The sequence below is a fragment of the Falco cherrug genome, chromosome 3, assembly GCF_023634085.1.
Source record: "Falco cherrug isolate bFalChe1 chromosome 3, bFalChe1.pri, whole genome shotgun sequence".
Lineage (NCBI taxonomy): Eukaryota > Metazoa > Chordata > Aves > Falconiformes > Falconidae > Falco > Falco cherrug.
Genome location: NC_073699.1, coordinates 14023216 through 14049191, shown reverse-complemented (window position 1 = coordinate 14049191; position 25976 = coordinate 14023216). Strand labels below are relative to the sequence as shown.

At 60.5% G+C, this 25976-nt stretch overlaps 7 protein-coding genes across 7 annotated transcripts; all 7 read right to left on the bottom strand.

Moving 5' to 3' along the window:
- Nucleotides 1-727: 727 nt before the first annotated feature.
- LOC129735762 (feather keratin-like) lies at nt 728-1036 on the bottom strand. The gene has a single exon (XM_055706494.1). It carries the CDS (start codon nt 1034-1036, stop codon nt 728-730), a length of 309 nt encoding a protein of 102 aa, XP_055562469.1.
- Nucleotides 1037-4486: 3450 nt separating this feature from the next.
- Nucleotides 4487-4795, bottom strand: LOC129735523 (feather keratin 1-like). The gene has a single exon (XM_055703837.1). The coding sequence runs from the start codon at nt 4793-4795 to the stop codon at nt 4487-4489; it is 309 nt and encodes a 102-aa protein (XP_055559812.1).
- A 3450-nt stretch (nt 4796-8245) lies between these two features.
- Nucleotides 8246-8554, bottom strand: LOC129735522 (feather keratin 1-like). The gene has a single exon (XM_055703836.1). The coding sequence runs from the start codon at nt 8552-8554 to the stop codon at nt 8246-8248; it is 309 nt and encodes a 102-aa protein (XP_055559811.1).
- A 3450-nt stretch (nt 8555-12004) lies between these two features.
- Nucleotides 12005-12313, bottom strand: LOC129735521 (feather keratin 1-like). Its single transcript, XM_055703835.1, has one exon. The coding sequence runs from the start codon at nt 12311-12313 to the stop codon at nt 12005-12007; it is 309 nt and encodes a 102-aa protein (XP_055559810.1).
- A 3450-nt stretch (nt 12314-15763) lies between these two features.
- On the bottom strand, nt 15764-16072 carry LOC129735757 (feather keratin-like). Its single transcript, XM_055706453.1, has one exon. The coding sequence runs from the start codon at nt 16070-16072 to the stop codon at nt 15764-15766; it is 309 nt and encodes a 102-aa protein (XP_055562428.1).
- Nucleotides 16073-19522: 3450 nt separating this feature from the next.
- Nucleotides 19523-19831, bottom strand: LOC129735764 (feather keratin-like). The gene has a single exon (XM_055706496.1). The coding sequence runs from the start codon at nt 19829-19831 to the stop codon at nt 19523-19525; it is 309 nt and encodes a 102-aa protein (XP_055562471.1).
- Nucleotides 19832-23281: 3450 nt separating this feature from the next.
- Nucleotides 23282-23590, bottom strand: LOC129735763 (feather keratin-like). Its single transcript, XM_055706495.1, has one exon. It carries the CDS (start codon nt 23588-23590, stop codon nt 23282-23284), a length of 309 nt encoding a protein of 102 aa, XP_055562470.1.
- Between the last annotated feature and the right edge of the window lie 2386 nt (nt 23591-25976).

Here is a 25976-nt window from a genome sequence, read left to right as displayed (position 1 = left end):
CGGAAGAGAGTTAGTCAAGCATGTGTTGGCACGGGGAGCCTCGGTCGGAGGTGTGCGCAGGGAGCGTTGTCGTATCGGAGGCTTTTTCTGAGCCAGTGCTGGGCTTGTGTCATGCTGTGTATGCCTGCAGGTGCGAGTGTGTGTTGTCGCTGGTGGCCTGTGTCCTCAGAGAGGCTGAGTGCCCTTTTCCCCCCAACCCCGCCGGCCTGTTGAGGCCTGGCTTTGTGCCATTTTAGAGTGGAAGAGCCTTGGGAGAAGAAAGGAGATGGAGGCGTGTGGTGCTGGGATGCAGGAGATTTTATTGAGGCAAAAGAGTGAAAAGGCAGGAGCACGCAGTGGAAGGGATCCGTCCTAAGGTGCAAGTAGGGCGACCGTCAGCCCAGGTCCTTTGCTTGCAGAAGATTTTGCCAGAGCACCGAGGTCTTCCTTTCCTGCGGTGGGAGCAGCGCGGGGGAGGTGCCCCGGTGGTCTTTGGCTTGTGAGCAGGCGTTTGCAGCGGAGAGTAGCGGACGTAGCAGTAGGGGCGATGCAAAGAAGACAGTGGGAGAAGAGGAGGAGGTAGGTGGGCCATGTATCCTGGCAGCCGGGGCTGGCCCCTTCCGTGCTACTTTGCTTGGTGCCTTGAGAGGAGGAGGTGCGGGTGGCAGGTCCCCGTTCCAGCAGCAGGCGGGAGGTGCGTCCTCAGTCCATGCTGTGGCTTGCAGGGTGTGTGTGGTGTGGAGGGCCCTTAGCAGGGCAGGCAGGCTCTTCTGGCGCCATAGCAGCCCAGGCCTCCGAGGCCGTAACCGTAGCCAAAGCCGCCGGAGGAGACGGGCACTCCCTGGGAGCTGAGGATGTTGCCCACAGCAGCCGATGAGGAGGATCCGACGGCGGTGCTCTGGGGGAAGGAGGTGAGGATGGGTCCCGGCAGGGTGACCAGCACGGTGGAAGGCTGGATGACGACGCGGGAGTCCTCGCACTGCCTGACGCAGGGCTCGTTGCAGCTGTTAGCCAGCGGGGTGGGTCCGCAGGGGCTGCAGAAGTTGTTGCAGGCCATGTCTGCGGTGTGGAGTGTCCCTGTAAGAGAGGGTGTTGAGGAAGCGGAGGGTGTTGGGGGGGCGCGAGGGGTGTCGTTACAGGAGGGCAAGGGAGTGTGGAGGCGCGGTGTGGGGCTGCGGGGAGCGTGGTAGTGTTGAGTCGTGGGGGCTGCTGAGTCTGGTGTCAGCGCGTGCTGGAAGAGACGGGGCGTGTGGGGCAGGAGAAGGAGGGGAAGGGGCTTCAGGCTCACCTTGTTGACTGCGGGGGAGAAGGCGTCAGGAGAAGCGTGTGATGGAGAGAGGCGCTGGGCCGTCTTTTATGCTGGTCTGAGGGGGCGGGACAGGCTTTGCGCGTGACGGCATTTTGCAGCAAGCAGCTGTTGCGTGCCAGAGCTTGGCAGGTAATGAGGTGGGGGGTGTGTCCCTTCCCACAACGCTCCCTTCTCATGTCCTCGTCTTGAGGATGTGTCCGTCTGTCCCTGGCGTCAGCTTTGAAGTGAGAGCAGGTATCTGGGAGGATTTGCATGGAAGGTGCGTGTCAGGGCATTTGGCAGACGTGGCCAAAGCATAGGAGAGGTGGGGTGTTGTCAGTGAGGTCATGCCGTGGCACTCGTGTGGTGTGGTTTGCGGGTGCGTTGCGAAGAGGGGCCCCCACTTGTTCATGGGCCTGGAAGGCTGTTGTGGGCTTTGGAGGTGTGCCGGGCATGAGTGTCGGCCCCTTCCGTGGCATTTGGTCCCTGCCTGCCTTGCTGCCAGCTTGCTAAGCCTGACTGTAGGCCTGGCCTTTCCCACTGAGCGTGCTCTGTGTGTGCCTTGTTGCCCGCCTTGCTTGTTAGGTTGTAGCTGGGAGAAAGGGGCCTGCGTGTCTGGGCTTGTGCCCCCTGGGATCCGTCCCTGGGGGTGTCAGTGCGGGCAGGCAGAGGAGGGCTGTTTGGGAGAGCAGGCCATTTTCCTGGCAGCCCTGGCTGAGAGCTCGCCGGTCCTGTGACGAGAGGTGCCCTGCCTGGCTCCGCCGGTGCTTGTGTTGGCCCCTCCATCGTGGACCCCTGAGGTGGGGCTTGGGCTGTGGTGTGACGCATCCAAAGGAGAGCAGCGAATGCGGTGAAGGATCGAGAGAAGAAGCCTTAGAAGTAGCGGTTGAGGGAAGCGGGGCTACTGCGTTTTCAGAAGGCGGCGGCTGAGGGGAGGCCCTATCGGTGTCTCCAAGTACCTGAGAGGAGGTTGTAACGAGGAGGTTGTGAGTCTCTCATCCCTAGCAACAAGTGCTAGGGCAAGAGGAAAGGGCCTCATGTTGCGCCAGGCAAAGTTTAGTTTGGCTATGATGAGAAATTTCTTCACCGAGAGGGTTATCAAGCACTGGAAGGGGCTGCCCAGGGCAGTGGTTGAGTCACCATTGTGGGAGGTGTTTAAAAGACACATAGACGTGGCGCTTAGGGACATGGATTAGTGGTGGCCTTGGCAGTATTAGGTTAACGGTTGGACTCGATAATGTTAAGGGTCCTTTGCAACCGAAGTGACTCTTATGATTGTGTATGAGGCAGCGTGCAAGGGCAGGTGAGTTTCTGGAGAGCCCGTAAGTGTGCTGAAAGGCGGAGCAGAGCTGGGAGCGGCAGGCAGGGGAGGCTGGCACTCCTGGGCCTTTGGTGGGGTCTGTGCTTGGGGCGAGTGTCGAGGGGTGAGGCCAGTTCTCTGCGCAGAGCTTGACAGGGTGAAAGGGAATTTGGCGATTGCCGAGGGGAGCTGGGTTTGAGCATGCGGCACGGGGCTGCAGAGCCGAGGCTGTGGTGGTGGTGGTGGTGCGTGCGGAAGGGTTGATGAGTGGCAAGGCCTGCCCCCGCTGAGGCAAGGTGAGTGTTTTTCAGGCTGTTTGTCAGGTGATCTGTGGTTGTTGCTGAGGAAGATGAAGGGAGGTAGGAAGGAGTGGTGTGGGAGTGGGTGTTTGTAAGTGCCCGGGGCCTGTCGTGTTGCTCCCAGGAATGCCGAGGCATCTGGCATTGCGGAGGCCTCCTTGTGAGGCCGCTGTGCATTTTCCTGGAAAGGTCATAGTGCCTGGGGGCAGCTCCTGAAGAGTGGAAGGGAGCTGGTACCCCTCGTGTCCCGCAGAAGATGGTGCGGGAGGCTCTGGGAAAGCAGAGGCCGGTGAGCCTGAGCCTGTTCCCGGGGCAGGTGATGGAAGCAATGCTGCTGGAAATCACTGCCAAGGCCAGGACGGACGGAAGGTGTTGGGGGGTGTTTGGCGTGGATTTTGGAAGGGCAAATCATGCTTGAGTGAGCTGCGTGTCTTCCGCGTTGAGGCGAGTGGGCGTTGGGCGAGGGGAGAGCAGTGGCTGTTGCTGAGGCGTACTTGAAGGAAGCCTTTGTCGCTGTCTCCTGGTACGTGCTCCTAGACGAGCTGAGAAAGTGCGGGTTGCGTAAGCGGCCGGTGCGGTGGCCTGCAAAGCGGCTGAAGGGCTGTGCCCAGAGGCTTGCGATCAGTGGTAGGACAAGAGGCCATGTTCAGAAGTGAAAGCATCTGGAATTGCCCGGGCAAAGGCGGCAGGGCTTTTTCAGTGTGAGGGTGGTCAAAGAGTGGAAGAGGTGGTGGCGGCTCCATTCTCGGAGGTACTGAAGACGCGAGTGGCTGTGGTCCCAGACAATCTGCTCTAGCTGGCCCTGCTTGAGCACTGGGGTGGAAGGACATGCTCTGCAGAGATTCCTGCCCATCTCTAAATGTTTCTGTGATCCTTTTTTGCTGGGGAGGGTGCGGAAGAGAGTTAGTCAAGTGTGTGTTGGCACGGGGAGCCTCGGTCGGAGGTGTGCGCAGGGAGCGTTGTCGTATCGGAGGCTTTTTCTGAGCCAGTGCTGGGCTTGTGTCATGCTGTGTATGCCTGCAGGTGCGAGTGTGTGTTGTCGCTGGTGGCCTGTGTCCTCAGAGAGGCTGAGTGCCCTTTTCCCCCCAACCCCGCCGGCCTGTTGAGGCCTGGCTTTGTGCCGTTTTAGAGTGGAAGAGCCTTGGGAGAAGAAAGGAGATGGAGGCGTGTGGTGCTGGGATGCAGGAGATTTTATTGAGGCAAAAGAGTGAAAAGGCAGGAGCACGCAGTGGAAGGGATCCGTCCTAAGGTGCAAGTAGGGCGACCGTCAGCCCAGGTCCTTTGCTTGCAGAAGATTTTGCCAGAGCACCGAGGTCTTCCTTTCCTGCGGTGGGAGCAGCGCGGGGGAGGTGCCCCGGTGGTCTTTGGCTTGTGAGCAGGCGTTTGCAGCGGAGAGTAGCGTACGTAGCAGTAGGGGCGATGCAAAGAAGACAGTGGGAGAAGAGGAGGAGGTAGGTGGGCCATGTATCCTGGCAGCCGGGGCTGGCCCCTTCCGTGCTACTTTGCTTGGTGCCTTGAGAGGAGGAGGTGCGGGTGGCAGGTCCCCGTGCCAGCAGCAGGCGGGAGGTGCGTCCTCAGTCCATGCCGTGGCTTGCAGGGTGTGTGTGGTGTGGAGGGCCCTTAGCAGGGCAGGCAGGCTCTTCCGGCGCCATAGCAGCCCAGGCCTCCGAGGCCGTAACCGTAGCCAAAGCCGCCGGAGGAGACGGGCACTCCCTGGGAGCTGAGGATGTTGCCCACAGCAGCCGATGAGGAGGATCCGACGGCGGTGCTCTGGGGGAAGGAGGTGAGGATGGGTCCCGGCAGGGTGACCAGCACGGTGGAAGGCTGGATGACGACGCGGGAGTCCTCGCACTGCCTGACGCAGGGCTCGTTGCAGCTGTTAGCCAGCGGGGTGGGTCCGCAGGGGCTGCAGAAGTTGTTGCAGGCCATGTCTGCGGTGTGGAGTGTCCCTGTAAGAGAGGGTGTTGAGGAAGCGGAGGGTGTTGGGGGGGCGCGAGGGGTGTCGTTACAGGAGGGCAAGGGAGTGTGGAGGCGCGGTGTGGGGCTGCGGGGAGCGTGGTGGTGTTGAGTCGTGGGGGCTGCTGAGTCTGGTGTCAGCGCGTGCTGGAAGAGACGGGGCGTGTGGGGCAGGAGAAGGAGGGGAAGGGGCTTCAGGCTCACCTTGTTGACTGCGGGGGAGAAGGCGTCAGGAGAAGCGTGTGATGGAGAGAGGCGCTGGGCCGTCTTTTATGCTGGTCTGAGGGGGCGGGACAGGCTTTGCGCGTGACGGCATTTTGCAGCAAGCAGCTGTTGCGTGCCAGAGCTTGGCAGGTAATGAGGTGGGGGGTGTGTCCCTTCCCACAACGCTCCCTTCTCATGTCGTCCTCTTGAGGATGTGTCCGTCTGTCCCTGGCGTCAGCTTTGAAGTGAGAGCAGGTATCTGGGAGGATTTGCATGGAAGGTGCGTGTCAGGGCATTTGGCAGACGTGGCCAAAGCATAGGAGAGGTGGGGTGTTGTCAGTGAGGTCATGCCGTGGCACTCGTGTGGTGTGGTTTGCGGGTGCGTTGCGAAGAGGGGCCCCCACTTGTTCATGGGCCTGGAAGGCTGTTGTGGGCTTTGGAGGTGTGCCGGGCATGAGTGTCGGCCCCTTCCATGGCATTTGGTCCCTGCCTGCCTTGCTGCCAGCTTGCTAAGCCTGACTGTAGGCCTGGCCTTTCCCACTGAGCGTGCTCTGTGTGTGCCTTGTTGCCCGCCTTGCTTGAAAGGTTGTAGCTGGGAGAAAGGGGCCTGCGTGTCTGGGCTTGTGCCCCCTGGGATCCGTCCCTGGGGGTGTCAGTGCGGGCAGGCAGAGGAGGGCTGTTTGGGAGAGCAGGCCATTTTCCTGGCAGCCCTGGCTGAGAGCTCGCCGGTCCTGTGACGAGAGGTGCCCTGCCTGGCTCCGCCGGTGCTTGTGTTGGCCCCTCCATCGTGGACCCCTGAGGTGGGGCTTGGGCTGTGGTGTGACGCATCCAAAGGAGAGCAGCGAATGCGGTGAAGGATCGAGAGAAGAAGCCTTAGAAGTAGCGGTTGAGGGAAGCGGGGCTACTGCGTTTTCAGAAGGCGGCGGCTGAGGGGAGGCCCTATCGGTGTCTCCAAGTACCTGAGAGGAGGTTGTAACGAGGAGGTTGTGAGTCTCTCATCCCTAGCAACAAGTGCTAGGGCAAGAGGAAAGGGCCTCATGTTGCGCCAGGCAAAGTTTAGTTTGGCTATGATGAGAAATTTCTTCACCGAGAGGGTTATCAAGCACTGGAAGGGGCTGCCCAGGGCAGTGGTTGAGTCACCATTGTGGGAGGTGTTTAAAAGACACGTAGACGTGGCGCTTAGGGACATGGATTAGTGGTGGCCTTGGCAGTATTAGGTTAACGGTTGGACTCGATAATGTTAAGGGTCCTTTGCAACCGAAGTGACTCTTATGATTGTGTATGAGGCAGCGTGCGAGGGCAGGTGAGTTTCTGGAGAGCCCGTAAGTGTGCTGAAAGGCGGAGCAGAGCTGGGAGCGGCAGGCAGGGGAGGCTGGCACTCCTGGGCCTTTGGTGGGGTCTGTGCTTGGGGCGAGTGTCGAGGGGTGAGGCCAGTTCTCTGCGCAGAGCTTGACAGGGTGAAAGGGAATTTGGCGATTGCCGAGGGGAGCTGGGTTTGAGCATGCGGCACGGGGCTGCAGAGCCGAGGCTGTGGTGGTGGTGGTGGTGCGTGCGGAAGGGTTGATGAGTGGCAAGGCCTGCCCCCGCTGAGGCAAGGTGAGTGTTTTTCAGGCTGTTTGTCAGGTGATCTGTGGTTGTTGCTGAGGAAGATGAAGGGAGGTAGGAAGGAGTGGTGTGGGAGTGGGTGTTTGTAAGTGCCCGGGGCCTGTCGTGTTGCTCCCAGGAATGCCGAGGCATCTGGCATTGCGGAGGCCTCCTTGTGAGGCCGCTGTGCATTTTCCTGGAAAGGTCATAGTGCCTGGGGGCAGCTCCTGAAGAGTGGAAGGGAGCTGGTACCCCTCGTGTCCCGCAGAAGATGGTGCGGGAGGCTCTGGGAAAGCAGAGGCCGGTGAGCCTGAGCCTGTTCCCGGGGCAGGTGATGGAAGCAATGCTGCTGGAAATCACTGCCAAGGCCAGGACGGACGGAAGGTGTTGGGGGGTGTTTGGCGTGGATTTTGGAAGGGCAAATCATGCTTGAGTGAGCTGCGTGTCTTCCGCGTTGAGGCGAGTGGGCGTTGGGCGAGGGGAGAGCAGTGGCTGTTGCTGAGGCGTACTTGAAGGAAGCCTTTGTCGCTGTCTCCTGGTACGTGCTCCTAGACGAGCTGAGAAAGTGCGGGTTGCGTAAGCGGCCGGTGCGGTGGCCTGCAAAGCGGCTGAAGGGCTGTGCCCAGAGGCTTGCGATCAGTGGTAGGACAAGAGGCCATGTTCAGAAGTGAAAGCATCTGGAATTGCCCGGGCAAAGGCGGCAGGGCTTTTTCAGTGTGAGGGTGGTCAAAGAGTGGAAGAGGTGGTGGCGGCTCCATTCTCGGAGGTACTGAAGACGCGAGTGGCTGTGGTCCCAGACAATCTGCTCTAGCTGGCCCTGCTTGAGCACTGGGGTGGAAGGACATGCTCTGCAGAGATTCCTGCCCATCTCTAAATGTTTCTGTGATCCTTTTTTGCTGGGGAGGGTGCGGAAGAGAGTTAGTCAAGCGTGTGTTGGCACGGGGAGCCTCGGTCGGAGGTGTGCGCAGGGAGCGTTGTCGTATCGGAGGCTTTTTCTGAGCCAGTGCTGGGCTTGTGTCATGCTGTGTATGCCTGCAGGTGCGAGTGTGTGTTGTCGCTGGTGGCCTGTGTCCTCAGAGAGGCTGAGTGCCCTTTTCCCCCCAACCCCGCCGGCCTGTTGAGGCCTGGCTTTGTGCCATTTTAGAGTGGAAGAGCCTTGGGAGAAGAAAGGAGATGGAGGCGTGTGGTGCTGGGATGCAGGAGATTTTATTGAGGCAAAAGAGTGAAAAGGCAGGAGCACGCAGTGGAAGGGATCCGTCCTGAGGTGCAAGTAGGGCGACCGTCAGCCCAGGTCCTTTGCTTGCAGAAGATTTTGCCAGAGCACCGAGGTCTTCCTTTCCTGCGGTGGGAGCAGCGCGGGGGAGGTGCCCCGGTGGTCTTTGGCTTGTGAGCAGGCATTTGCAGCGGAGAGTAGCGGACGTAGCAGTAGGGGCGATGCAAAGAAGACAGTGGGAGAAGAGGAGGAGGTAGGTGGGCCATGTATCCTGGCAGCCGGGGCTGGCCCCTTCCGTGCTACTTTGCTTGGTGCCTTGAGAGGAGGAGGTGCGGGTGGCAGGTCCCCGTGCCAGCAGCAGGCGGGAGGTGCGTCCTCAGTCCATGCCGTGGCTTGCAGGGTGTGTGTGGTGTGGAGGGCCCTTAGCAGGGCAGGCAGGCTCTTCCGGCGCCATAGCAGCCCAGGCCTCCGAGGCCGTAACCGTAGCCAAAGCCGCCGGAGGAGACGGGCACTCCCTGGGAGCTGAGGATGTTGCCCACAGCAGCCGATGAGGAGGATCCGACGGCGGTGCTCTGGGGGAAGGAGGTGAGGATGGGTCCCGGCAGGGTGACCAGCACGGTGGAAGGCTGGATGACGACGCGGGAGTCCTCGCACTGCCTGACGCAGGGCTCGTTGCAGCTGTTAGCCAGCGGGGTGGGTCCGCAGGGGCTGCAGAAGTTGTTGCAGGCCATGTCTGCGGTGTGGAGTGTCCCTGTAAGAGAGGGTGTTGAGGAAGCGGAGGGTGTTGGGGGGGCGCGAGGGGTGTCGTTACAGGAGGGCAAGGGAGTGTGGAGGCGCGGTGTGGGGCTGCGGGGAGCGTGGTGGTGTTGAGTCGTGGGGGCTGCTGAGTCTGGTGTCAGCGCGTGCTGGAAGAGACGGGGCGTGTGGGGCAGGAGAAGGAGGGGAAGGGGCTTCAGGCTCACCTTGTTGACTGCGGGGGAGAAGGCGTCAGGAGAAGCGTGTGATGGAGAGAGGCGCTGGGCCGTCTTTTATGCTGGTCTGAGGGGGCGGGACAGGCTTTGCGCGTGACGGCATTTTGCAGCAAGCAGCTGTTGCGTGCCAGAGCTTGGCAGGTAATGAGGTGGGGGGTGTGTCCCTTCCCACAACGCTCCCTTCTCATGTCGTCCTCTTGAGGATGTGTCCGTCTGTCCCTGGCGTCAGCTTTGAAGTGAGAGCAGGTATCTGGGAGGATTTGCATGGAAGGTGCGTGTCAGGGCATTTGGCAGACGTGGCCAAAGCATAGGAGAGGTGGGGTGTTGTCAGTGAGGTCATGCCGTGGCACTCGTGTGGTGTGGTTTGCGGGTGCGTTGCGAAGAGGGGCCCCCACTTGTTCATGGGCCTGGAAGGCTGTTGTGGGCTTTGGAGGTGTGCCGGGCATGAGTGTCGGCCCCTTCCGTGGCATTTGGTCCCTGCCTGCCTTGCTGCCAGCTTGCTAAGCCTGACTGTAGGCCTGGCCTTTCCCACTGAGCGTGCTCTGTGTGTGCCTTGTTGCCCGCCTTGCTTGTTAGGTTGTAGCTGGGAGAAAGGGGCCTGCGTGTCTGGGCTTGTGCCCCCTGGGATCCGTCCCTGGGGGTGTCAGTGCGGGCAGGCAGAGGAGGGCTGTTTGGGAGAGCAGGCCATTTTCCTGGCAGCCCTGGCTGAGAGCTCGCCGGTCCTGTGACGAGAGGTGCCCTGCCTGGCTCCGCCGGTGCTTGTGTTGGCCCCTCCATCGTGGACCCCTGAGGTGGGGCTTGGGCTGTGGTGTGACGCATCCAAAGGAGAGCAGCGAATGCGGTGAAGGATCGAGAGAAGAAGCCTTAGAAGTAGCGGTTGAGGGAAGCGGGGCTACTGCGTTTTCAGAAGGCGGCGGCTGAGGGGAGGCCCTATCGGTGTCTCCAAGTACCTGAGAGGAGGTTGTAACGAGGAGGTTGTGAGTCTCTCATCCCTAGCAACAAGTGCTAGGGCAAGAGGAAAGGGCCTCATGTTGCGCCAGGCAAAGTTTAGTTTGGCTATGATGAGAAATTTCTTCACCGAGAGGGTTATCAAGCACTGGAAGGGGCTGCCCAGGGCAGTGGTTGAGTCACCATTGTGGGAGGTGTTTAAAAGACACGTAGACGTGGCGCTTAGGGACATGGATTAGTGGTGGCCTTGGCAGTATTAGGTTAACGGTTGGACTCGATAATGTTAAGGGTCCTTTGCAACCGAAGTGACTCTTATGATTGTGTATGAGGCAGCGTGCGAGGGCAGGTGAGTTTCTGGAGAGCCCGTAAGTGTGCTGAAAGGCGGAGCAGAGCTGGGAGCGGCAGGCAGGGGAGGCTGGCACTCCTGGGCCTTTGGTGGGGTCTGTGCTTGGGGCGAGTGTCGAGGGGTGAGGCCAGTTCTCTGCGCAGAGCTTGACAGGGTGAAAGGGAATTTGGCGATTGCCGAGGGGAGCTGGGTTTGAGCATGCGGCACGGGGCTGCAGAGCCGAGGCTGTGGTGGTGGTGGTGGTGCGTGCGGAAGGGTTGATGAGTGGCAAGGCCTGCCCCCGCTGAGGCAAGGTGAGTGTTTTTCAGGCTGTTTGTCAGGTGATCTGTGGTTGTTGCTGAGGAAGATGAAGGGAGGTAGGAAGGAGTGGTGTGGGAGTGGGTGTTTGTAAGTGCCCGGGGCCTGTCGTGTTGCTCCCAGGAATGCCGAGGCATCTGGCATTGCGGAGGCCTCCTTGTGAGGCCGCTGTGCATTTTCCTGGAAAGGTCATAGTGCCTGGGGGCAGCTCCTGAAGAGTGGAAGGGAGCTGGTACCCCTCGTGTCCCGCAGAAGATGGTGCGGGAGGCTCTGGGAAAGCAGAGGCCGGTGAGCCTGAGCCTGTTCCCGGGGCAGGTGATGGAAGCAATGCTGCTGGAAATCACTGCCAAGGCCAGGACGGACGGAAGGTGTTGGGGGGTGTTTGGCGTGGATTTTGGAAGGGCAAATCATGCCTGAGTGAGCTGCGTGTCTTCCGCGTTGAGGCGAGTGGGCGTTGGGCGAGGGGAGAGCAGTGGCTGTTGCTGAGGCGTACTTGAAGGAAGCCTTTGTCGCTGTCTCCTGGTACGTGCTCCTAGACGAGCTGAGAAAGTGCGGGTTGCGTAAGCGGCCGGTGCGGTGGCCTGCAAAGCGGCTGAAGGGCTGTGCCCAGAGGCTTGCGATCAGTGGTAGGACAAGAGGCCATGTTCAGAAGTGAAAGCATCTGGAATTGCCCGGGCAAAGGCGGCAGGGCTTTTTCAGTGTGAGGGTGGTCAAAGAGTGGAAGAGGTGGTGGCGGCTCCATTCTCGGAGGTACTGAAGACGCGAGTGGCTGTGGTCCCAGACAATCTGCTCTAGCTGGCCCTGCTTGAGCACTGGGGTGGAAGGACATGCTCTGCAGAGATTCCTGCCCATCTCTAAATGTTTCTGTGATCCTTTTTTGCTGGGGAGGGTGCGGAAGAGAGTTAGTCAAGCATGTGTTGGCACGGGGAGCCTCGGTCGGAGGTGTGCGCAGGGAGCGTTGTCGTATCGGAGGCTTTTTCTGAGCCAGTGCTGGGCTTGTGTCATGCTGTGTATGCCTGCAGGTGCGAGTGTGTGTTGTCGCTGGTGGCCTGTGTCCTCAGAGAGGCTGAGTGCCCTTTTCCCCCCAACCCCGCCGGCCTGTTGAGGCCTGGCTTTGTGCCATTTTAGAGTGGAAGAGCCTTGGGAGAAGAAAGGAGATGGAGGCGTGTGGTGCTGGGATGCAGGAGATTTTATTGAGGCAAAAGAGTGAAAAGGCAGGAGCACGCAGTGGAAGGGATCCGTCCTAAGGTGCAAGTAGGGCGACCGTCAGCCCAGGTCCTTTGCTTGCAGAAGATTTTGCCAGAGCACCGAGGTCTTCCTTTCCTGCGGTGGGAGCAGCGCGGGGGAGGTGCCCCGGTGGTCTTTGGCTTGTGAGCAGGCGTTTGCAGCGGAGAGTAGCGGACGTAGCAGTAGGGGCGATGCAAAGAAGACAGTGGGAGAAGAGGAGGAGGTAGGTGGGCCATGTATCCTGGCAGCCGGGGCTGGCCCCTTCCGTGCTACTTTGCTTGGTGCCTTGAGAGGAGGAGGTGCGGGTGGCAGGTCCCCGTGCCAGCAGCAGGCGGGAGGTGCGTCCTCAGTCCATGCCGTGGCTTGCAGGGTGTGTGTGGTGTGGAGGGCCCTTAGCAGGGCAGGCAGGCTCTTCCGGCGCCATAGCAGCCCAGGCCTCCGAGGCCGTAACCGTAGCCAAAGCCGCCGGAGGAGATGGGCACTCCCTGGGAGCTGAGGATGTTGCCCACAGCAGCCGATGAGGAGGATCCGACGGCGGTGCTCTGGGGGAAGGAGGTGAGGATGGGTCCCGGCAGGGTGACCAGCACGGTGGAAGGCTGGATGACGACGCGGGAGTCCTCGCACTGCCTGACGCAGGGCTCGTTGCAGCTGTTAGCCAGCGGGGTGGGTCCGCAGGGGCTGCAGAAGTTGTTGCAGGCCATGTCTGCGGTGTGGAGTGTCCCTGTAAGAGAGGGTGTTGAGGAAGCGGAGGGTGTTGGGGGGGCGCGAGGGGTGTCGTTACAGGAGGGCAAGGGAGTGTGGAGGCGCGGTGTGGGGCTGCGGGGAGCGTGGTGGTGTTGAGTCGTGGGGGCTGCTGAGTCTGGTGTCAGCGCGTGCTGGAAGAGACGGGGCGTGTGGGGCAGGAGAAGGAGGGGAAGGGGCTTCAGGCTCACCTTGTTGACTGCGGGGGAGAAGGCGTCAGGAGAAGCGTGTGATGGAGAGAGGCGCTGGGCCGTCTTTTATGCTGGTCTGAGGGGGCGGGACAGGCTTTGCGCGTGACGGCATTTTGCAGCAAGCAGCTGTTGCGTGCCAGAGCTTGGCAGGTAATGAGGTGGGGGGTGTGTCCCTTCCCACAACGCTCCCTTCTCATGTCGTCCTCTTGAGGATGTGTCCGTCTGTCCCTGGCGTCAGCTTTGAAGTGAGAGCAGGTATCTGGGAGGATTTGCATGGAAGGTGCGTGTCAGGGCATTTGGCAGACGTGGCCAAAGCATAGGAGAGGTGGGGTGTTGTCAGTGAGGTCATGCCGTGGCACTCGTGTGGTGTGGTTTGCGGGTGCGTTGCGAAGAGGGGCCCCCACTTGTTCATGGGCCTGGAAGGCTGTTGTGGGCTTTGGAGGTGTGCCGGGCATGAGTGTCGGCCCCTTCCGTGGCATTTGGTCCCTGCCTGCCTTGCTGCCAGCTTGCTAAGCCTGACTGTAGGCCTGGCCTTTCCCACTGAGCGTGCTCTGTGTGTGCCTTGTTGCCCGCCTTGCTTGTTAGGTTGTAGCTGGGAGAAAGGGGCCTGCGTGTCTGGGCTTGTGCCCCCTGGGATCCGTCCCTGGGGGTGTCAGTGCGGGCAGGCAGAGGAGGGCTGTTTGGGAGAGCAGGCCATTTTCCTGGCAGCCCTGGCTGAGAGCTCGCCGGTCCTGTGACGAGAGGTGCCCTGCCTGGCTCCGCCGGTGCTTGTGTTGGCCCCTCCATCGTGGACCCCTGAGGTGGGGCTTGGGCTGTGGTGTGACGCATCCAAAGGAGAGCAGCGAATGCGGTGAAGGATCGAGAGAAGAAGCCTTAGAAGTAGCGGTTGAGGGAAGCGGGGCTACTGCGTTTTCAGAAGGCGGCGGCTGAGGGGAGGCCCTATCGGTGTCTCCAAGTACCTGAGAGGAGGTTGTAACGAGGAGGTTGTGAGTCTCTCATCCCTAGCAACAAGTGCTAGGGCAAGAGGAAAGGGCCTCATGTTGCGCCAGGCAAAGTTTAGTTTGGCTATGATGAGAAATTTCTTCACCGAGAGGGTTATCAAGCACTGGAAGGGGCTGCCCAGGGCAGTGGTTGAGTCACCATTGTGGGAGGTGTTTAAAAGACACGTAGACGTGGCGCTTAGGGACATGGATTAGTGGTGGCCTTGGCAGTATTAGGTTAACGGTTGGACTCGATAATGTTAAGGGTCCTTTGCAACCGAAGTGACTCTTATGATTGTGTATGAGGCAGCGTGCGAGGGCAGGTGAGTTTCTGGAGAGCCCGTAAGTGTGCTGAAAGGCGGAGCAGAGCTGGGAGCGGCAGGCAGGGGAGGCTGGCACTCCTGGGCCTTTGGTGGGGTCTGTGCTTGGGGCGAGTGTCGAGGGGTGAGGCCAGTTCTCTGCGCAGAGCTTGACAGGGTGAAAGGGAATTTGGCGATTGCCGAGGGGAGCTGGGTTTGAGCATGCGGCACGGGGCTGCAGAGCCGAGGCTGTGGTGGTGGTGGTGGTGCGTGCGGAAGGGTTGATGAGTGGCAAGGCCTGCCCCCGCTGAGGCAAGGTGAGTGTTTTTCAGGCTGTTTGTCAGGTGATCTGTGGTTGTTGCTGAGGAAGATGAAGGGAGGTAGGAAGGAGTGGTGTGGGAGTGGGTGTTTGTAAGTGCCCGGGGCCTGTCGTGTTGCTCCCAGGAATGCCGAGGCATCTGGCATTGCGGAGGCCTCCTTGTGAGGCCGCTGTGCATTTTCCTGGAAAGGTCATAGTGCCTGGGGGCAGCTCCTGAAGAGTGGAAGGGAGCTGGTACCCCTCGTGTCCCGCAGAAGATGGTGCGGGAGGCTCTGGGAAAGCAGAGGCCGGTGAGCCTGAGCCTGTTCCCGGGGCAGGTGATGGAAGCAATGCTGCTGGAAATCACTGCCAAGGCCAGGACGGACGGAAGGTGTTGGGGGGTGTTTGGCGTGGATTTTGGAAGGGCAAATCATGCTTGAGTGAGCTGCGTGTCTTCCGCGTTGAGGCGAGTGGGCGTTGGGCGAGGGGAGAGCAGTGGCTGTTGCTGAGGCGTACTTGAAGGAAGCCTTTGTCGCTGTCTCCTGGTACGTGCTCCTAGACGAGCTGAGAAAGTGCGGGTTGCGTAAGCGGCCGGTGCGGTGGCCTGCAAAGCGGCTGAAGGGCTGTGCCCAGAGGCTTGCGATCAGTGGTAGGACAAGAGGCCATGTTCAGAAGTGAAAGCATCTGGAATTGCCCGGGCAAAGGCGGCAGGGCTTTTTCAGTGTGAGGGTGGTCAAAGAGTGGAAGAGGTGGTGGCGGCTCCATTCTCGGAGGTACTGAAGACGCGAGTGGCTGTGGTCCCAGACAATCTGCTCTAGCTGGCCCTGCTTGAGCACTGGGGTGGAAGGACATGCTCTGCAGAGATTCCTGCCCATCTCTAAATGTTTCTGTGATCCTTTTTTGCTGGGGAGGGTGCGGAAGAGAGTTAGTCAAGCGTGTGTTGGCACGGGGAGCCTCGGTCGGAGGTGTGCGCAGGGAGCGTTGTCGTATCGGAGGCTTTTTCTGAGCCAGTGCTGGGCTTGTGTCATGCTGTGTATGCCTGCAGGTGCGAGTGTGTGTTGTCGCTGGTGGCCTGTGTCCTCAGAGAGGCTGAGTGCCCTTTTCCCCCCAACCCCGCCGGCCTGTTGAGGCCTGGCTTTGTGCCATTTTAGAGTGGAAGAGCCTTGGGAGAAGAAAGGAGATGGAGGCGTGTGGTGCTGGGATGCAGGAGATTTTATTGAGGCAAAAGAGTGAAAAGGCAGGAGCACGCAGTGGAAGGGATCCGTCCTAAGGTGCAAGTAGGGCGACCGTCAGCCCAGGTCCTTTGCTTGCAGAAGATTTTGCCAGAGCACCGAGGTCTTCCTTTCCTGCGGTGGGAGCAGCGCGGGGGAGGTGCCCCGGTGGTCTTTGGCTTGTGAGCAGGCGTTTGCAGCGGAGAGTAGCGGACGTAGCAGTAGGGGCGATGCAAAGAAGACAGTGGGAGAAGAGGAGGAGGTAGGTGGGCCATGTATCCTGGCAGCCGGGGCTGGCCCCTTCCGTGCTACTTTGCTTGGTGCCTTGAGAGGAGGAGGTGCGGGTGGCAGGTCCCCGTGCCAGCAGCAGGCGGGAGGTGCGTCCTCAGTCCATGCTGTGGCTTGCAGGGTGTGTGTGGTGTGGAGGGCCCTTAGCAGGGCAGGCAGGCTCTTCTGGCGCCATAGCAGCCCAGGCCTCCGAGGCCGTAACCGTAGCCAAAGCCGCCGGAGGAGACGGGCACTCCCTGGGAGCTGAGGATGTTGCCCACAGCAGCCGATGAGGAGGATCCGACGGCGGTGCTCTGGGGGAAGGAGGTGAGGATGGGTCCCGGCAGGGTGACCAGCACGGTGGAAGGCTGGATGACGACGCGGGAGTCCTCGCACTGCCTGACGCAGGGCTCGTTGCAGCTGTTAGCCAGCGGGGTGGGTCCGCAGGGGCTGCAGAAGTTGTTGCAGGCCATGTCTGCGGTGTGGAGTGTCCCTGTAAGAGAGGGTGTTGAGGAAGCGGAGGGTGTTGGGGGGGCGCGAGGGGTGTCGTTACAGGAGGGCAAGGGAGTGTGGAGGCGCGGTGTGGGGCTGCGGGGAGGGTGGTGGTGTTGAGTCGTGGGGGCTGCTGAGTCTGGTGTCAGCGCGTGCTGGAAGAGATGGGGCGTGTGGGGCAGGAGAAGGAGGGGAAGGGGCTTCAGGCTCACCTTGTTGACTGCGGGGGAGAAGGCGTCAGGAGAAGCGTGTGATGGAGAGAGGCGCTGGGCCGTCTTTTATGCTGGTCTGAGGGGGCGGGACAGGCTTTGCGCGTGACGGCATTTTGCAGCAAGCAGCTGTTGCGTGCCAGAGCTTGGCAGGTAATGAGGTGGGGGGTGTGTCCCTTCCCACAACGCTCCCTTCTCAAGTCCTCCTCTTGAGGATGTGTCCGTCTGTCCTTGGCGTCAGCTTTGAAGTGAGAGCAGGTATCTGGGAGGATTTGCATGGAAGGTGCGTGTCAGGGCATTTGGCAGACGTGGCCAAAGCATAGGAGAGGTGGGGTGTTGTCAGTGAGGTCATGCCGTGGCACTCGTGTGGTGTGGTTTGCGGGTGCGTTGCGAAGAGGGGCCCCCACTTGTTCATGGGCCTGGAAGGCTGTTGTGGGCTTTGGAGGTGTGCCGGGCATGAGTGTCGGCCCCTTCCGTGGCATTTGGTCCCTGCCTGCCTTGCTGCCAGCTTGCTAAGCCTGACTGTAGGCCTGGCCTTTCCCACTGAGCGTGCTCTGTGTGTGCCTTGTTGCCCGCCTTGCTTGAAAGGTTGTAGCTGGGAGAAAGGGGCCTGCGTGTCTGGGCTTGTGCCCCCTGGGATCCGTCCCTGGGGGTGTCAGTGCGGGCAGGCAGAGGAGGGCTGTTTGGGAGAGCAGGCCATTTTCCTGGCAGCCCTGGCTGAGAGCTCGCCGGTCCTGTGACGAGAGGTGCCCTGCCTGGCTCCGCCGGTGCTTGTGTTGGCCCCTCCATCGTGGACCCCTGAGGTGGGGCTTGGGCTGTGGTGTGACGCATCCAAAGGAGAGCAGCGAATGCGGTGAAGGATCGAGAGAAGAAGCCTTAGAAGTAGCGGTTGAGGGAAGCGGGGCTACTGCGTTTTCAGAAGGCGGCGGCTGAGGGGAGGCCCTATCGGTGTCTCCAAGTACCTGAGAGGAGGTTGTAACGAGGAGGTTGTGAGTCTCTCATCCCTAGCAACAAGTGCTAGGGCAAGAGGAAAGGGCCTCATGTTGCGCCAGGCAAAGTTTAGTTTGGCTATGATGAGAAATTTCTTCACCGAGAGGGTTATCAAGCACTGGAAGGGGCTGCCCAGGGCAGTGGTTGAGTCACCATTGTGGGAGGTGTTTAAAAGACACGTAGACGTGGCGCTTAGGGACATGGATTAGTGGTGGCCTTGGCAGTATTAGGTTAACGGTTGGACTCGATAATGTTAAGGGTCCTTTGCAACCGAAGTGACTCTTATGATTGTGTATGAGGCAGCGTGCGAGGGCAGGTGAGTTTCTGGAGAGCCCGTAAGTGTGCTGAAAGGCGGAGCAGAGCTGGGAGCGGCAGGCAGGGGAGGCTGGCACTCCTGGGCCTTTGGTGGGGTCTGTGCTTGGGGCGAGTGTCGAGGGGTGAGGCCAGTTCTCTGCGCAGAGCTTGACAGGGTGAAAGGGAATTTGGCGATTGCCGAGGGGAGCTGGGTTTGAGCATGCGGCACGGGGCTGCAGAGCCGAGGCTGTGGTGGTGGTGGTGGTGCGTGCGGAAGGGTTGATGAGTGGCAAGGCCTGCCCCCGCTGAGGCAAGGTGAGTGTTTTTCAGGCTGTTTGTCAGGTGATCTGTGGTTGTTGCTGAGGAAGATGAAGGGAGGTAGGAAGGAGTGGTGTGGGAGTGGGTGTTTGTAAGTGCCCGGGGCCTGTCGTGTTGCTCCCAGGAATGCCGAGGCATCTGGCATTGCGGAGGCCTCCTTGTGAGGCCGCTGTGCATTTTCCTGGAAAGGTCATAGTGCCTGGGGGCAGCTCCTGAAGAGTGGAAGGGAGCTGGTACCCCTCGTGTCCCGCAGAAGATGGTGCGGGAGGCTCTGGGAAAGCAGAGGCCGGTGAGCCTGAGCCTGTTCCCGGGGCAGGTGATGGAAGCAATGCTGCTGGAAATCACTGCCAAGGCCAGGACGGACGGAAGGTGTTGGGGGGTGTTTGGCGTGGATTTTGGAAGGGCAAATCATGCTTGAGTGAGCTGCGTGTCTTCCGCGTTGAGGCGAGTGGGCGTTGGGCGAGGGGAGAGCAGTGGCTGTTGCTGAGGCGTACTTGAAGGAAGCCTTTGTCGCTGTCTCCTGGTACGTGCTCCTAGACGAGCTGAGAAAGTGCGGGTTGCGTAAGCGGCCGGTGCGGTGGCCTGCAAAGCGGCTGAAGGGCTGTGCCCAGAGGCTTGCGATCAGTGGTAGGACAAGAGGCCATGTTCAGAAGTGAAAGCATCTGGAATTGCCCGGGCAAAGGCGGCAGGGCTTTTTCAGTGTGAGGGTGGTCAAAGAGTGGAAGAGGTGGTGGCGGCTCCATTCTCGGAGGTACTGAAGACGCGAGTGGCTGTGGTCCCAGACAATCTGCTCTAGCTGGCCCTGCTTGAGCACTGGGGTGGAAGGACATGCTCTGCAGAGATTCCTGCCCATCTCTAAATGTTTCTGTGATCCTTTTTTGCTGGGGAGGGTGCGGAAGAGAGTTAGTCAAGCGTGTGTTGGCACGGGGAGCCTCGGTCGGAGGTGTGCGCAGGGAGCGTTGTCGTATCGGAGGCTTTTTCTGAGCCAGTGCTGGGCTTGTGTCATGCTGTGTATGCCTGCAGGTGCGAGTGTGTGTTGTCGCTGGTGGCCTGTGTCCTCAGAGAGGCTGAGTGCCCTTTTCCCCCCAACCCCGCCGGCCTGTTGAGGCCTGGCTTTGTGCCATTTTAGAGTGGAAGAGCCTTGGGAGAAGAAAGGAGATGGAGGCGTGTGGTGCTGGGATGCAGGAGATTTTATTGAGGCAAAAGAGTGAAAAGGCAGGAGCACGCAGTGGAAGGGATCCGTCCTAAGGTGCAAGTAGGGCGACCGTCAGCCCAGGTCCTTTGCTTGCAGAAGATTTTGCCAGAGCACCGAGGTCTTCCTTTCCTGCGGTGGGAGCAGCGCGGGGGAGGTGCCCCGGTGGTCTTTGGCTTGTGAGCAGGCGTTTGCAGCGGAGAGTAGCGGACGTAGCAGTAGGGGCGATGCAAAGAAGACAGTGGGAGAAGAGGAGGAGGTAGGTGGGCCATGTATCCTGGCAGCCGGGGCTGGCCCCTTCCGTGCTACTTTGCTTGGTGCCTTGAGAGGAGGAGGTGCGGGTGGCAGGTCCCCGTGCCAGCAGCAGGCGGGAGGTGCGTCCTCAGTCCATGCTGTGGCTTGCAGGGTGTGTGTGGTGTGGAGGGCCCTTAGCAGGGCAGGCAGGCTCTTCTGGCGCCATAGCAGCCCAGGCCTCCGAGGCCGTAACCGTAGCCAAAGCCGCCGGAGGAGACGGGCACTCCCTGGGAGCTGAGGATGTTGCCCACAGCAGCCGATGAGGAGGATCCGACGGCGGTGCTCTGGGGGAAGGAGGTGAGGATGGGTCCCGGCAGGGTGACCAGCACGGTGGAAGGCTGGATGACGACGCGGGAGTCCTCGCACTGCCTGACGCAGGGCTCGTTGCAGCTGTTAGCCAGCGGGGTGGGTCCGCAGGGGCTGCAGAAGTTGTTGCAGGCCATGTCTGCGGTGTGGAGTGTCCCTGTAAGAGAGGGTGTTGAGGAAGCGGAGGGTGTTGGGGGGGCGCGAGGGGTGTCGTTACAGGAGGGCAAGGGAGTGTGGAGGCGCGGTGTGGGGCTGCGGGGAGGGTGGTGGTGTTGAGTCGTGGGGGCTGCTGAGTCTGGTGTCAGCGCGTGCTGGAAGAGACGGGGCGTGTGGGGCAGGAGAAGGAGGGGAAGGGGCTTCAGGCTCACCTTGTTGACTGCGGGGGAGAAGGCGTCAGGAGAAGCGTGTGATGGAGAGAGGCGCTGGGCCGTCTTTTATGCTGGTCTGAGGGGGCGGGACAGGCTTTGCGCGTGACGGCATTTTGCAGCAAGCAGCTGTTGCGTGCCAGAGCTTGGCAGGTAATGAGGTGGGGGGTGTGTCCCTTCCCACAACGCTCCCTTCTCAAGTCCTCCTCTTGAGGATGTGTCCGTCTGTCCTTGGCGTCAGCTTTGAAGTGAGAGCAGGTATCTGGGAGGATTTGCATGGAAGGTGCGTGTCAGGGCATTTGGCAGACGTGGCCAAAGCATAGGAGAGGTGGGGTGTTGTCAGTGAGGTCATGCCGTGGCACTCGTGTGGTGTGGTTTGCGGGTGCGTTGCGAAGAGGGGCCCCCACTTGTTCATGGGCCTGGAAGGCTGTTGTGGGCTTTGGAGGTGTGCCGGGCATGAGTGTCGGCCCCTTCCGTGGCATTTGGTCCCTGCCTGCCTTGCTGCCAGCTTGCTAAGCCTGACTGTAGGCCTGGCCTTTCCCACTGAGCGTGCTCTGTGTGTGCCTTGTTGCCCGCCTTGCTTGAAAGGTTGTAGCTGGGAGAAAGGGGCCTGCGTGTCTGGGCTTGTGCCCCCTGGGATCCGTCCCTGGGGGTGTCAGTGCGGGCAGGCAGAGGAGGGCTGTTTGGGAGAGCAGGCCATTTTCCTGGCAGCCCTGGCTGAGAGCTCGCCGGTCCTGTGACGAGAGGTGCCCTGCCTGGCTCCGCCGGTGCTTGTGTTGGCCCCTCCATCGTGGACCCCTGAGGTGGGGCTTGGGCTGTGGTGTGACGCATCCAAAGGAGAGCAGCGAATGCGGTGAAGGATCGAGAGAAGAAGCCTTAGAAGTAGCGGTTGAGGGAAGCGGGGCTACTGCGTTTTCAGAAGGCGGCGGCTGAGGGGAGGCCCTATCGGTGTCTCCAAGTACCTGAGAGGAGGTTGTAACGAGGAGGTTGTGAGTCTCTCATCCCTAGCAACAAGTGCTAGGGCAAGAGGAAAGGGCCTCATGTTGCGCCAGGCAAAGTTTAGTTTGGCTATGATGAGAAATTTCTTCACCGAGAGGGTTATCAAGCACTGGAAGGGGCTGCCCAGGGCAGTGGTTGAGTCACCATTGTGGGAGGTGTTTAAAAGACACGTAGACGTGGCGCTTAGGGACATGGATTAGTGGTGGCCTTGGCAGTATTAGGTTAACGGTTGGACTCGATAATGTTAAGGGTCCTTTGCAACCGAAGTGACTCTTATGATTGTGTATGAGGCAGCGTGCGAGGGCAGGTGAGTTTCTGGAGAGCCCGTAAGTGTGCTGAAAGGCGGAGCAGAGCTGGGAGCGGCAGGCAGGGGAGGCTGGCACTCCTGGGCCTTTGGTGGGGTCTGTGCTTGGGGCGAGTGTCGAGGGGTGAGGCCAGTTCTCTGCGCAGAGCTTGACAGGGTGAAAGGGAATTTGGCGATTGCCGAGGGGAGCTGGGTTTGAGCATGCGGCACGGGGCTGCAGAGCCGAGGCTGTGGTGGTGGTGGTGGTGCGTGCGGAAGGGTTGATGAGTGGCAAGGCCTGCCCCCGCTGAGGCAAGGTGAGTGTTTTTCAGGCTGTTTGTCAGGTGATCTGTGGTTGTTGCTGAGGAAGATGAAGGGAGGTAGGAAGGAGTGGTGTGGGAGTGGGTGTTTGTAAGTGCCCGGGGCCTGTCGTGTTGCTCCCAGGAATGCCGAGGCATCTGGCATTGCGGAGGCCTCCTTGTGAGGCCGCTGTGCATTTTCCTGGAAAGGTCATAGTGCCTGGGGGCAGCTCCTGAAGAGTGGAAGGGAGCTGGTACCCCTCGTGTCCCGCAGAAGATGGTGCGGGAGGCTCTGGGAAAGCAGAGGCCGGTGAGCCTGAGCCTGTTCCCGGGGCAGGTGATGGAAGCAATGCTGCTGGAAATCACTGCCAAGGCCAGGACGGACGGAAGGTGTTGGGGGGTGTTTGGCGTGGATTTTGGAAGGGCAAATCATGCTTGAGTGAGCTGCGTGTCTTCCGCGTTGAGGCGAGTGGGCGTTGGGCGAGGGGAGAGCAGTGGCTGTTGCTGAGGCGTACTTGAAGGAAGCCTTTGTCGCTGTCTCCTGGTACGTGCTCCTAGACGAGCTGAGAAAGTGCGGGTTGCGTAAGCGGCCGGTGCGGTGGCCTGCAAAGCGGCTGAAGGGCTGTGCCCAGAGGCTTGCGATCAGTGGTAGGACAAGAGGCCATGTTCAGAAGTGAAAGCATCTGGAATTGCCCGGGCAAAGGCGGCAGGGCTTTTTCAGTGTGAGGGTGGTCAAAGAGTGGAAGAGGTGGTGGCGGCTCCATTCTCGGAGGTACTGAAGACGCGAGTGGCTGTGGTCCCAGACAATCTGCTCTAGCTGGCCCTGCTTGAGCACTGGGGTGGAAGGACATGCTCTGCAGAGATTCCTGCCCATCTCTAAATGTTTCTGTGATCCTTTTTTGCTGGGGAGGGTGCGGAAGAGAGTTAGTCAAGCGTGTGTTGGCACGGGGAGCCTCGGTCGGAGGTGTGCGCAGGGAGCGTTGTCGTATCGGAGGCTTTTTCTGAGCCAGTGCTGGGCTTGTGTCATGCTGTGTATGCCTGCAGGTGCGAGTGTGTGTTGTCGCTGGTGGCCTGTGTCCTCAGAGAGGCTGAGTGCCCTTTTCCCCCCAACCCCGCCGGCCTGTTGAGGCCTGGCTTTGTGCCATTTTAGAGTGGAAGAGCCTTGGGAGAAGAAAGGAGATGGAGGCGTGTGGTGCTGGGATGCAGGAGATTTTATTGAGGCAAAAGAGTGAAAAGGCAGGAGCACGCAGTGGAAGGGATCCGTCCTAAGGTGCAAGTAGGGCGACCGTCAGCCCAGGTCCTTTGCTTGCAGAAGATTTTGCCAGAGCACCGAGGTCTTCCTTTCCTGCGGTGGGAGCAGCGCGGGGGAGGTGCCCCGGTGGTCTTTGGCTTGTGAGCAGGCGTTTGCAGCGGAGAGTAGCGGACGTAGCAGTAGGGGCGATGCAAAGAAGACAGTGGGAGAAGAGGAGGAGGTAGGTGGGCCATGTATCCTGGCAGCCGGGGCTGGCCCCTTCCGTGCTACTTTGCTTGGTGCCTTGAGAGGAGGAGGTGCGGGTGGCAGGTCCCCGTGCCAGCAGCAGGCGGGAGGTGCGTCCTCAGTCCATGCTGTGGCTTGCAGGGTGTGTGTGGTGTGGAGGGCCCTTAGCAGGGCAGGCAGGCTCTTCTGGCGCCATAGCAGCCCAGGCCTCCGAGGCCGTAACCGTAGCCAAAGCCGCCGGAGGAGACGGGCACTCCCTGGGAGCTGAGGATGTTGCCCACAGCAGCCGATGAGGAGGATCCGACGGCGGTGCTCTGGGGGAAGGAGGTGAGGATGGGTCCCGGCAGGGTGACCAGCACGGTGGAAGGCTGGATGACGACGCGGGAGTCCTCGCACTGCCTGACGCAGGGCTCGTTGCAGCTGTTAGCCAGCGGGGTGGGTCCGCAGGGGCTGCAGAAGTTGTTGCAGGCCATGTCTGCGGTGTGGAGTGTCCCTGTAAGAGAGGGTGTTGAGGAAGCGGAGGGTGTTGGGGGGGCGCGAGGGGTGTCGTTACAGGAGGGCAAGGGAGTGTGGAGGCGCGGTGTGGGGCTGCGGGGAGGGTGGTGGTGTTGAGTCGTGGGGGCTGCTGAGTCTGGTGTCAGCGCGTGCTGGAAGAGACGGGGCGTGTGGGGCAGGAGAAGGAGGGGAAGGGGCTTCAGGCTCACCTTGTTGACTGCGGGGGAGAAGGCGTCAGGAGAAGCGTGTGATGGAGAGAGGCGCTGGGCCGTCTTTTATGCTGGTCTGAGGGGGCGGGACAGGCTTTGCGCGTGACGGCATTTTGCAGCAAGCAGCTGTTGCGTGCCAGAGCTTGGCAGGTAATGAGGTGGGGGGTGTGTCCCTTCCCACAACGCTCCCTTCTCAAGTCCTCCTCTTGAGGATGTGTCCGTCTGTCCTTGGCGTCAGCTTTGAAGTGAGAGCAGGTATCTGGGAGGATTTGCATGGAAGGTGCGTGTCAGGGCATTTGGCAGACGTGGCCAAAGCATAGGAGAGGTGGGGTGTTGTCAGTGAGGTCATGCCGTGGCACTCGTGTGGTGTGGTTTGCGGGTGCGTTGCGAAGAGGGGCCCCCACTTGTTCATGGGCCTGGAAGGCTGTTGTGGGCTTTGGAGGTGTGCCGGGCATGAGTGTCGGCCCCTTCCGTGGCATTTGGTCCCTGCCTGCCTTGCTGCCAGCTTGCTAAGCCTGACTGTAGGCCTGGCCTTTCCCACTGAGCGTGCTCTGTGTGTGCCTTGTTGCCCGCCTTGCTTGAAAGGTTGTAGCTGGGAGAAAGGGGCCTGCGTGTCTGGGCTTGTGCCCCCTGGGATCCGTCCCTGGGGGTGTCAGTGCGGGCAGGCAGAGGAGGGCTGTTTGGGAGAGCAGGCCATTTTCCTGGCAGCCCTGGCTGAGAGCTCGCCGGTCCTGTGACGAGAGGTGCCCTGCCTGGCTCCGCCGGTGCTTGTGTTGGCCCCTCCATCGTGGACCCCTGAGGTGGGGCTTGGGCTGTGGTGTGACGCATCCAAAGGAGAGCAGCGAATGCGGTGAAGGATCGAGAGAAGAAGCCTTAGAAGTAGCGGTTGAGGGAAGCGGGGCTACTGCGTTTTCAGAAGGCGGCGGCTGAGGGGAGGCCCTATCGGTGTCTCCAAGTACCTGAGAGGAGGTTGTAACGAGGAGGTTGTGAGTCTCTCATCCCTAGCAACAAGTGCTAGGGCAAGAGGAAAGGGCCTCATGTTGCGCCAGGCAAAGTTTAGTTTGGCTATGATGAGAAATTTCTTCACCGAGAGGGTTATCAAGCACTGGAAGGGGCTGCCCAGGGCAGTGGTTGAGTCACCATTGTGGGAGGTGTTTAAAAGACACGTAGACGTGGCGCTTAGGGACATGGATTAGTGGTGGCCTTGGCAGTATTAGGTTAACGGTTGGACTCGATAATGTTAAGGGTCCTTTGCAACCGAAGTGACTCTTATGATTGTGTATGAGGCAGCGTGCAAGGGCAGGTGAGTTTCTGGAGAGCCCGTAAGTGTGCTGAAAGGCGGAGCAGAGCTGGGAGCGGCAGGCAGGGGAGGCTGGCACTCCTGGGCCTTTGGTGGGGTCTGTGCTTGGGGCGAGTGTCGAGGGGTGAGGCCAGTTCTCTGCGCAGAGCTTGACAGGGTGAAAGGGAATTTGGCGATTGCCGAGGGGAGCTGGGTTTGAGCATGCGGCACGGGGCTGCAGAGCCGAGGCTGTGGTGGTGGTGGTGGTGCGTGCGGAAGGGTTGATGAGTGGCAAGGCCTGCCCCCGCTGAGGCAAGGTGAGTGTTTTTCAGGCTGTTTGTCAGGTGATCTGTGGTTGTTGCTGAGGAAGATGAAGGGAGGTAGGAAGGAGTGGTGTGGGAGTGGGTGTTTGTAAGTGCCCGGGGCCTGTCGTGTTGCTCCCAGGAATGCCGAGGCATCTGGCATTGCGGAGGCCTCCTTGTGAGGCCGCTGTGCATTTTCCTGGAAAGGTCATAGTGCCTGGGGGCAGCTCCTGAAGAGTGGAAAGGAGCTGGTACCCCTCGTGTCCCGCAGAAGATGGTGCGGGAGGCTCTGGGAAAGCAGAGGCCGGTGAGCCTGAGCCTGTTCCCGGGGCAGGTGATGGAAGCAATGCTGCTGGAAATCACTGCCAAGGCCAGGACGGACGGAAGGTGTTGGGGGGTGTTTGGCGTGGATTTTGGAAGGGCAAATCATGCTTGAGTGAGCTGCGTGTCTTCCGCGTTGAGGCGAGTGGGCGTTGGGCGAGGGGAGAGCAGTGGCTGTTGCTGAGGCGTACTTGAAGGAAGCCTTTGTCGCTGTCTCCTGGTACGTGCTCCTAGACGAGCTGAGAAAGTGCGG